The sequence below is a fragment of the Alnus glutinosa genome, chromosome 14, assembly GCF_958979055.1.
Source record: "Alnus glutinosa chromosome 14, dhAlnGlut1.1, whole genome shotgun sequence".
NCBI lineage: Eukaryota > Viridiplantae > Streptophyta > Magnoliopsida > Fagales > Betulaceae > Alnus > Alnus glutinosa.
The window spans coordinates 15,280,683-15,291,701 of record NC_084899.1 but is presented as its reverse complement, the minus strand read 5'-3'; the positions used below and the strand labels follow the sequence as shown (position 1 = coordinate 15,291,701).

At 36.8% G+C, this 11,019-nt stretch overlaps 1 protein-coding gene across 3 annotated transcripts; it reads left to right on the top strand.

The window, feature by feature from the left end:
- The first annotated feature begins 3,439 nt into the window (after positions 1–3,439).
- Positions 3,440–8,438, top strand: LOC133856605 (ABC transporter I family member 10). Of its 3 annotated transcripts, XM_062291662.1 has the most exons (7): positions 3,440–3,638; positions 3,782–3,953; positions 4,176–4,272; positions 7,290–7,336; positions 7,436–7,561; positions 7,649–7,771; positions 8,159–8,438. In XM_062291662.1, exons 1-7 carry the CDS (start codon positions 3,565–3,567, stop codon positions 8,366–8,368), a joined length of 849 nt encoding a protein of 282 aa, XP_062147646.1. In that variant the 5' UTR covers positions 3,440–3,564; the 3' UTR covers positions 8,369–8,438. The 3 variants fall into 3 exon arrangements, with proteins under 3 accessions (XP_062147646.1, XP_062147648.1, XP_062147649.1); XM_062291664.1 differs by lacking the exon at positions 7,290–7,336 and having other exon boundaries at positions 3,442–3,656; positions 4,186–4,272; XM_062291665.1 differs by lacking the exon at positions 7,290–7,336 and having other exon boundaries at positions 3,443–3,638; positions 4,186–4,272.
- Positions 8,439–11,019: the final 2,581 nt, after the last annotated feature.

The following is an 11,019-nucleotide window of genomic DNA, read 5'->3' as shown; positions in this document are numbered from 1 at the left end:
TCAAAGTTCAACCAAAAGTGCCACTTGGCACCTAAATAGTCAGTCAACTATAAATCTAAAAAGTCAACTAGTGGACTTTTCACCAAATTTTACCATGTGATAGATATTTCTATTGTGAGCACAAAGGTCTTTAAATCAACTAAATCTGAGTCTGTTTGACCTGTTTTCGGTTCAATCAAAGTTTTAAGCTTTAATGTTACTTTTAGGTTTTTAAAGGTTTTAGGTTTTGATTTTTAAGTTTTCAAAACAACTTTAGGTTTGCTTATAAAAACTTATGGATATTGTCTTCTCAACAATATCAATGATTTCTTAAGAGCTTGAAATTACTGGGCGTTACGGGATAAGGATCAATTGATCTGGCCATTGGCAATCGTTCATTAAGCGAAGATTGAATGTTCGTGTACTATTTAGGGTTAGGTGATTGTTTGGCGTACGATTTCGATTGTTCGGGGTATGGTCTGACATACATGCTGAAGGCGTGAGATGTACCTTCCAACACACAGTACAACACGTCAACAATTGTTCGTGTTGGGGAGTTCGAATGTTCTCGGTGGGGGGACCTCGCTCGTTCTCGTGACTCTTAGTGAACGTTCAGTTAACGCTGTAATTCAAAAAGGTCTAAACTTCCAATTAAGACCTTCTCAATCCTATTAATGACCTAGGGCATTACAATTATATCTATATTGCATCCATGATGACAATGTCAAATGATACACATGATGTACATGTTAACCTATACACCATGCGTATTATGACTCACTAAGTCGTGGACTTACGCTTGTATCTTTTCCATCAACGAAGTTATTTTATAGTTGGCCTACCTTTAGATGTTAGATTCGAGTTGGACCTCGAAGTAGATGTGGCCGTTTGGTGTAGCGATATTGAATCGATTAATGCTTGAGGACTGATTGCAGGATGTTGAAGGCCGCTCTTGGTAATTAGTACTTTTGAGTGATGAATTATGTTTAGCATTTGAGGTTTAATTGTGTATTAAGATTTAGTTTTGATTTTTTATATCGATGATTTGTATAGTGTAATTTCAGTAATGTAATGACTCTTGGTAGATAGTCTGGTTGTAATTAATGTTGATAGAATATCTTATGTTTCCGCTGCGTAGTATTCTCTTTTGAGGAATAAAGATCCCTAAGTCTTATTCCTTATAGAATAGGACTGTGAGATGAACCGTAAAGTTAATTACCAGTTAATTAATTTTTTTGGGCGTTACACTCACGAGGACTAATAATAGCTTTAATCCATGCCTCAATAGGCAGAAGAACCTAAAGGCCAACGTGAAGACCTTTAAATGGCCTTAGCAAAAATACAACTCAAAAGGATATGTTGAATAGATTCATGGGGCCTTTTACAAATAGGGCATCGCCTGTCTTCCTCACTTACCGAAGGGCTAAACTTGAAGATATTGGATCTCTCAATGAGAGAATTCCACGCAATTCTCCATTAAAGGTGCTTGAGCCTGTGATGAAGCTTAATACTCAAAAGCTTTGACCAGTCTTCAGGGCCAAGAGGACCATTGAGAGAGGGGTACGAATTGGAGACCAATTCATGAGTAGAATTAACTGAGAACAACCTTGAAGGATTGGGAGCCCAAAACCAATCCTTAATAAGGCGATCCTGGGGATATGAATCTTGTTGATATGATTTATGGAGGAGTCAAAATTATGGTTGATCACATCAAGTCTCCAAGATCTGGAAGCAGGGACTATGAGGTCCGAGATACATAAATTAGGGTTCAAAGGAGAATTAGGGTTAAAGAAGGCTTAAAAGAGGAGATGGAGGGGTCCAAGGGGTAGTCCAGCGTTAAAAAAAGAGAGAGGGGGAAAAGGACATGCAAGTGCCTTTAAAAATGACAAATGATCCCTTTCCAGATCTAAGACGCCGTGGGGGAGGCAAAGACAAAAAAGAGATGAGTAGAAGGGAAGTATTTAGCCTTAGCCGCACTAACCTAAAGGAGTTTAACTCCACACAAAAGCTTCCAACCCAACTTGGCAAGCAAGGCAGCATTATGGTTAGCCAAGAGCTTTGGGGGAACAAATCTTGTGCCAAGCCAAAGGGGTAAAGTCATGCTGCTTGGATTTATCAAAACCCCACCAAAACCTAAAGGAGACCTTATCCAGAAAATTTTCTCCTGGCAACACGTTTGGCGATTTCATTAGGTTTATCTCATTTCATTTTTAAAGCTGACTCTTTGATTCTTGGATTGTTTCCTTTGCTCTTCAACTGTCAAACATCACTCAAGATGGAGGATCGCTTCCACCATCTTCGAGATCTTCTCCGCTATTCTGACGACTTCCTCTTATTGGAAAGTTCGAAATGCTAATCAAAGTGTAAACTTTTGTGCCCATCATGTGACAAATTGAACTACGATCAATTTTTTTTTTGTGATGCATTCCCTTTTCTCCCTCTCCTCCTCTTTCTTTTCCCTTTTGTTGTGGCAAAGACCCCCCCATTCTCTCTTCTTTATTATTATTTTAAAGTTCACATATCCTTTCAAACTACCACCCAATTGACAATGTCCTCTCAAACTTTAAATTGGAACAATGTCTCCTCAAACTGCTAAAAAATTGTTAATGTCATCCGGGCCAGTAAAAAGACAAAAATGTACTTACAAAATTTTTAATTAGACAGAAATATTCTATAAATTTGAAAAAAGGAAATAAAATAAAATTTTCAATTTATTTTTAAAAAGCGAATTTTTTTAATTTATAAATTTGGTCAATTGGGAGGTAGTTTTTTTTTTTTTTTTTTTTTTTTCAATTTTTAGTTTTAGTTGTTTTTAGAATTTTTTATTTTATTTTATTAAGGATATTTTTCATCATTTGGAGGTACATTAACAATTTTTAGTGGTTTGGAGACTTTGTCCTAGTTAAAAGTTTGAGGTAATTACCTTTTTCCCCATCAACTACCAAGAAATGTGCGATGCCCCCACGAACTACCAACCTGATCAAAATAGAGCATTCAACTATCACAGTTACATACTTTGTCCAATTCCGTCAGTTAGAGTGTTAAAATAGACGGTCAACGGGTCACGTGACCGTCACGTGCCGTCTAACAAATTTCTCTTCTTGTTTTACCCTCATCTTCGTTGTCATGGGGTAATTACATTTTTCCCCAATGAACTTCCATCATCTTTCAACATGCCCCCATGAACTGACAACGAAGATGAGGGTAAAATAGGAAGAGAAATTTGTTAGACGGCACGTGACGGTCACGTGACCTGTTGACCGTCTATTTTTAACCACACTGATTGATGGAAGGGGGCAAAGTATGTTACTTTGGTAGTTGAATGTTCTATTTTGGTCGAACTAGTAGTTTGTGGGAGCATCACGCATTTTTTGGTAGTTAATGGAAGAAAAATGTAATTACTTCTAAAATAAAAAAAAAAAACTAGAAGAAAACATCGTCTTTTGTTCACTACCTCCCTCACCCTTCACCCTCGACCTGTGAGACCCCCCACCTCCCACCCAAATTCCATTGTGACCCCCCAAGATACTTCCATTACGGTGTGGCGGTTAAAACTAACTTAACTGTCATAGTATAAATGCTAGTATGAATCTCTCTACTCTCTTCCGTGCCCCTGCTCCTCTTTTTCCTCCTCCTCCTCACTCTACCTCTACCTCCAGGTCTCCATCTCTCCCTCTGTATGCCATACTTTTCAGCTGGGCAATTCTTCGAACACCGAGTGTGCTCTCGATTTTGCGGTTGCTTTTGCCTCTTCTCGTTGTGGTTCTCTTATGTATTTATATCTTGTTTTCTGTATCTACAGGACTAATGCTACTGAGAATATTGCCATCGAGGGTCGGAATCTGAATTTCTCGATCACGACGAGGCAAGGGAAAGTGGTGCCGATTCTCCAGGACTGCTCTCTTCGGATTCCTTCGGGACAGTTCTGGATGCTTCTTGGTCCCAACGGTTGCGGGAAATCTACCCTCTTGAAGGTATACCAAGTTTTACCATACCATTTCTTTTAGTTTCTTTTCCTTTCTATAAATAGTATCGGGCTTTTCAAGCATTTGAATTTTTGTTAAATTGCTTTATATCCATCAATCAATGAGAAAACATAAATATATCGGGTGAGGTATTTTTTGGGTTCTATTGCTTGAAATTTGAGTTACTGAACAAAATCCAGATTCTAGTACTTATGGGTCTACAATACCAAGAGAAATGCAGATTCTGGCTGGTCTTTTGAGTCCGACAAGCGGAACTGCGTACGTCAAGGGACCCAAGAGTTTTGTCTTCCAAAATCCAGACCATCAGGTGTCTTCGTTATTCTTTTTTAATTTTTGTATCGCTTTTGCTTTGCCTTAAGGATTGGACTTTTTCATGCTTGGTTGTAAGTCTAAGTCCAGCTTGCATATTACTAAGAACCAGGATGAACTTCATATATACTATGTTATAGTACTCCCATCAAACTTTTTGCAAATCAATGCATTTAATTCTTTTTCCCCTTCATTACTGAGAGCGACAGGTAACTTTCTTTTTCCCCCAGTTGTGCTGCTTTAGGATGGTTGTTTTTCGTACGTTTATCTTCAATGGGTGACATGGCCCAGTGTTATTTTGTACAAGTAATTCCCTTGACAATAAAGTTCTTCCCTCGTCATTTTGCCTTGCCTCCAAGCCTAGCTCTAAAGTTCTCCAATTTTTCTTAGTGCAATCAAGCAGAGTAAGATAGAGTATACATATTTTATATAAGAACATGAAAGGAAGAAAGAATTTCGGAGTTTGGATTATTGATCGTTCCCTACTAGGGGTTGGAGGTAGCTATTGTTGGTAACTGCGATTTTGTGGTTGAATGTCCTTATTCTCTTCATATGGTGACTGCTTACTGAAAGGTTGATGGTTGTAGTTCTTGAAAGAACCAGCCTGCAGAGACAAAGGGAGAAAACAAGGGAGAGAGAGAGAGGGAGAAAGAGATCCTCCCTTTCTTCTGCCTAGTGTCCCCTTTTTATATGGTTCTTGTACTTTGTCCATACGTGTGTAGATCAAGTGGGACCCACGGTAGGAATTTATCCCCAACAATAAAAGAAGTTGAGGGATGAGTTTCTTTCTTCAATTGGATGCGTAGGACTTTTCCAGTGGTCAGAGGTCAGATGACTGGGAAATTCTAGCGTTTGTATTCTTCTAGAGAATTCGAAAGTAAGAATATTAGAAATGTCTTCGTTTTTTTTTGTATTTTAAGAATGAGGCTCTTCTTTTAGGTCTTCCTATCTACACAATGAAGGATTTTCTCTCTTTTTCTATACCAACAGAAGGATTTTTTTTGTTATATAAGCAAAGAAAACGATGCTCACAAAGCTACATTGTTGTTATCTCTGTTTGAAACAAGTTCAAAAGGATTTTGGGAATCAATACATAATACGTTGTGAATAATCAAACATTGCTAAGGATCCGTCGAGAAGATAAACCATAACTGATCATGCTGAGAGCAGTCAAAATGCTATAGCAAGACTATACACCTGCCATCTGTAGTTTGTTGTGCTCAAAATGTGCATTGCAAACAATTAGGTCAAGGATTTGAGGGTTGGCATAGAGAAGAAAAAATTTAGAGTGTAATCTTCAAATACTGTTGTAATTTCATTGGGACGTACAGTTACTGGTTTGTTTTCATGCTTTTCTTTTTTGCTTGTTATGCTCAATTTCAAGTAAAAATGTGAAGTTCAAAAAAAGAGGCAATACTATAAGGCGAAAGAAATGCAAAAGAAGAAAAGATTAAGTTGACTATATATATATTTTTTTTAAGTTTCCATGGTGAGTAAGTCAAGAAAAATTAATAATTGAAAGTTCGTGAGTCACTTTTGTAGAGTATACATATCTTATGCTGAAATACTTTTACGCATAAGTTTTCTTTTCAAAATTCTGACATTTTCTTGTGTGAAAAAAAAAAATTATGGAACTTTGAGGATTCTTTTATTGAAAATTACGTCTCTCATATGCACTTTTTAAATTTGACAACCAAATTATGGAAATGAGGAGAAAATGGAAGATATCCTTAATATCTTCTCTGTTCTTTTCTCCAATTGAGGTATTATTCTCAATGCTAAGACAAACTATTAAAAGAAGGCCTTAACGATTCCATCACTGTTTCATAACGTTATTGGGATTAAGGATTGCGGCTTTCTTCCTTTAACTCATTCATCCACTGTGGAAGTACAGATGCAAGTGAGCTCTGGCTTATTTTGTGTTGAGGCCTCATGGCCCGCGTGAATTCACTTGAGTGGTGATAGGCTAGGAAGAACTAATGCTTCAAAGTAGCAGTAGCAGTTGTCCCCATGTATCTGATGTGGATATGCTCTGATACATAGTTGATATGTATGCATAAATCAGAAAATTGGTTTAAATCACGGGTATGAAATGGATAATGCACAGATATGGTGAAAATTGATTTTTCTTAAGAAAAAGAAAGGGGATTTAAATGTAAAATACAATGTTTAGTGTTTTAAAAGTGATGTTCTTTTGTTACTTATAGCTTCTAAATTAAACATTGAAAGTACAGATGCAAGTGAGCTCTGGCTTATTTTGTGTTGAGGCCTCATGGCCCCCATGAATTCACTTGAGTGGTGATAGGCTAGGAAGAACTAACGCTTCAAAGTAGCTGTAGCAGTTGTCCCCATGTTTCTGGTGTGGATATGCTCGGATACATATTTGATATGTATGCATAAATCAGAAAATTTGTTTAAATCACGGGTATGAAATGGATAATGCACAGATATGGTGAAAATTGATTTTTCTTAAGAAAAAGCAAGGGGATTTAAATGTAAAATACAATGTTTAGTGTTTTAAAAGTGATGTTCTTTTGTTACTTATAGCTTCTAAATTAGTTTTATTATTTATCTATACGTATTTCATGGCTTTTGGTGTTTGTTATTTATCTTTAAAAGTTTATTTAGAAGTGCTGATTTATTTATTTTAATTAATTAATATATCCCTACTATATTGTATCCTCGATTTGAAGAATTGACATATCCGCTTGTCGGTTTCATATCATATCCTTATCCATATTGGTGTCGGTGCTTCATAGGTGATTTGTAGTCCTTTTGCATTTTGTATGGTAAGGGTAAGACTATTGGGGCAAGGCGAGGGATTCAATCCAAGTTATTAGAATAAAAAAACGTATTATCTTAAGGAGGCCAAAATGTTAAAAAAAAAAATACAATCTTGAGGTTATCCCTGCTTATGCCCTTATGCTGTAACTAAATGTTATCTTAATCTCTGCATTTTGCTTTCCAGTTGAAATTGTATGCATCCTATCATAATATTTCATTTTTGACTTCTAGAACACATAAACTGTGTCCATCAAGATTCCAGACTTGGACGATTTGAGGTGAAACCAAATGCCAAAACTGTTTACATATTGATGTGGCTAGAAAATTGCAAAAAAGTACCAGTAAGTGCTTACGATGCAGCCCCTCCTGTGTTGCAGGTAGTGATGCCCACAGTAGAAGCTGATGTGGCATTTGGTCTTGGAAAGTTCAACTTGACAGATGACGAGGTTAGATCCAGGGTTTCTAAAGCTTTGGATGCTGTTGGTATGTCTAATTACCTGAAGGTAATTTATGTGAACCAACAACATTTGGATTGTAAAAACCTTTGCTAGAAGTTTGACATCCACTTAGGTCTTTTGTTGCATTTTTAGAGGTCTGTTCAAACTCTCAGTGGTGGTCAGAAGCAGAGGGTTGCAATTGCTGGTGCTTTAGCTGAAACTTGCAAAGTGTTGTTGTTGGATGAGCTCACAACTTTTTTAGATGAAAATGATCAGGTATTTTATATGATAGACACAAGATGTAATACTTTTAATCCTTTATGGTGTCATATTGAACTGCATTGAGATAAAAAGAAGATTTAACAACAGGAAGTATTCAACAATTACTAATTTTTGACATAATTTTTAACATCAAGAACTAATTTTTAACATCAAGAATACCCATCCCATTAGTGCCCAGTGGTAGTTTACTTTTTATTTGCAGCATATAATCACCTGTGCTAGATGGCTGCCAATGGGGCTTTCCATGTTGAAAAGGTGTTTTCCTTTAGTGAAGCAATAATGATTGTGAATCTTTTCTCTATAATCTTTATAAGATGTTCTGTTTCTTGATAAGATCAGCGTTTTCTGAATATGTTTTCTTTCCCCCTTTTTCTAAATCAGTTTGGGGTAATTAAAGCGGTTAGAAATTCTTTGGATCGTTCTGAAGAAGTTGCAGCATTGTGGGTGACCCATCGATTGGAAGAACTCGAGTATGCAGATGGTGCTGTCTATATGGAGAATGGGAAAGTTGCCTTACAAGGTGATGCCGCAAGTGTAACGAATTTTATTAGAGCTAGGCAATCTGCTTACATCAAACAGATCAACTCTTGAAGCAAATTTTTTGTTTACTTAAAGTGGATTTTATGTTACCCCATTTCTTCTGCAGGAGCAGGTTTTTTCATGTTTTTTCTTATGTTTCATCTTTGTAAAGTAATGGGCAGAATGGTGACGCATTTATTTTTTTTATGGGTTCTAGACAGTTTTAAGCCTCACTGGGTCCAATGGTCAAATACAGCATGCTACGTAGCCTACGTGCAATAAAAAATTAATAGGTATCATTCCTTTATATGGTAGCCTTGCATGCACACAATTTGATTCGGGTGCAACCCATTCATTTGTCTCTGCCACATTTGCAAAACTCTATGATATGAATATTGAACCCTTAAGGCAAATTATAACGGTAGCTACACCTGTTGGAGACTCCCTTACATGTAGGAAAGAGTAGAAAATTGTCCTTTTATCATTGAAGGGAGAATTTTATCAGCAAATCTGGTAGTATTTAAAATGCTAAGCTATGATGTTGTATTAGGGATGGATTAGCTATCAAAGCACCAAGCAAATATTGATCGTCGAAGGAAAGAAATTATTTTTCGACTATCTGGTGTTGAGGAGTTCAAGTATTGTGGATCACAAGTACGAGCTACACCGCCACTACTCTCAGTAGTCCAAGTAAGGAGCGTTAAAGAAGGAGATTGCTTATATTTGGCTTATGTGACGACTAAGGCAGAAAGTGAAATGAAGTTGGAGAATATTTCAGTAGTATGTGATTATCCGGATGTCTTTACAAAAGAATATTCAGGATTACCACCTAATCGGGAAATCAAGTTCACTATTGATTTAGTGCCAAAAAATCAACCAATTCACAAGGCACCATATCGTATGGCACAAACGGAATTAAAAGGATTAAATGAGCAGCTTCAAGAGCTGTTAGACAAGGGTTTTATTCGTCCAAGTGTGTCACCATGGGGAGCACCAATATTGTTTGTGAAGAAGAATGATGGATCTATGCAGATGTGCATAGATTACCGAGAATTAAATCGGGTGACTATCAAGAATAAATACCCTTTACCCAGAATTGATGATTTGTTTGATCAATTAAAGTAAGTTTCGGTTTTCTCAAAAATCGACCTTCGGTCTGGGTATCATCAACTTAAAGTGCAGGAGGAAGATATGCAGAAAACAACTATCCAAACGCGTTATGGTCATTATGAATTTTTGGCTATGCCTTTTGGGCTAACAAATGCACCTTTTGTGTTCATAGATTTGATGAACAGGGTCTTCCATAAGTATCTTCATTGGTTTGTAGTAGTGTTTATTGATGATAAATTAGTTTATTCAACTAATCATCAAGAACATACTGAACATTTACAAAAGGTACTGGAAATTCTGAGAGAAAAGAAATTGTTTGCCAAACTCAAGAAATGTGAGTTTTGGTTGAAGTCTCATTTTTGGGATACGTGATCTTAGGAGATGGAATTGAATTAGATCCAAGTAAGATTGAAGCTGTGGTCAAATGGGAGCAGCCAACAAATGTCCAAGAGATTCACAGTTTCTTAGGACTTGTTGGCTATTATCGAAGGACCTTTGACTGCATTGACAAAGAAGAACACTCGTTATGTCTGAAATGACGACTTGTAAGAACATAAGAGAAGATTGATGACTGCAACAATTCTTACTCTTCCTTCAGATAAAGAAGGATCAGAAGAGATTGGGATGCGTGCTCATGCAACAAGGTAAAGTAATAGCCTATGCCTCAAGACAGTTAAAGAACCACACAAGAAATTACCTATGTGTGATTTGGAATTAGCAGCAGTAGTTTTTGCCTTAAAAATTTAGGGACATTATCTTTATGGATCAAAGTGTGAGATATATGCTGATAACAAGAGTCTCAAATATATCTTTGCTCAAAAAGATATGAATATGAGACAACGAAGATGGTTAGAACTATTAAAAGACTATGATTGTTATGTCCTTTATCATTCGAGTAGGGCAAATGTTGTTGTAAATGCATTAAGTAGAAAATCACAAAGTGAAGTATCAAACTCCGTACCAACTCTGGATAAGCTTACTCAACAATTTGGAATGATTCACTTGGACACAAGGTCAACAGATAGAGATATAAGCCTAGCAACGCCTATTATTCAACCAATGCTAATAGATGGGATCAAGGTAGCCCAAGAAAAAGACCTAGAATTAAAAGAGCTTAGAGGAAAAGCTAATCAAGGAGAAGCTCCTGGGTTTGCCTTTGCCTCAGATGGTATTTTAAGAACCAATGATTAGAAGATTGTGTTTCCAAAAGACGCTAAGCTGAGGAAAGAAATCTTGAATGAAGCTCATAAGACTCGATATACCGTACACCCAGAAAGTACCAAGATGTACCAAGATCTAAAGAAAAAATATTGGTGGTCTAATATGAAGCGGGATATTGCTGAGTATGTATCATGATGTCTAATCTGTCAACAAGTAAAAGCGAACATCAACGACCGGCAAGACCATTACAACCACTTGACATTCCAGAATGGAAGTGGGATCATATAACAATGAATTTTGTGATAAGTTTACCGAGGGCAACAAGCGAACAATGACACCCAAACCTGCAATCAAAACATCTATGTGAACGTGATCGTGGTGTTAGCCACGTCCACATAAGTGGAATAATCCCCAATCCTACAATGGCTGTATAGCACCTAAATTGGATATCA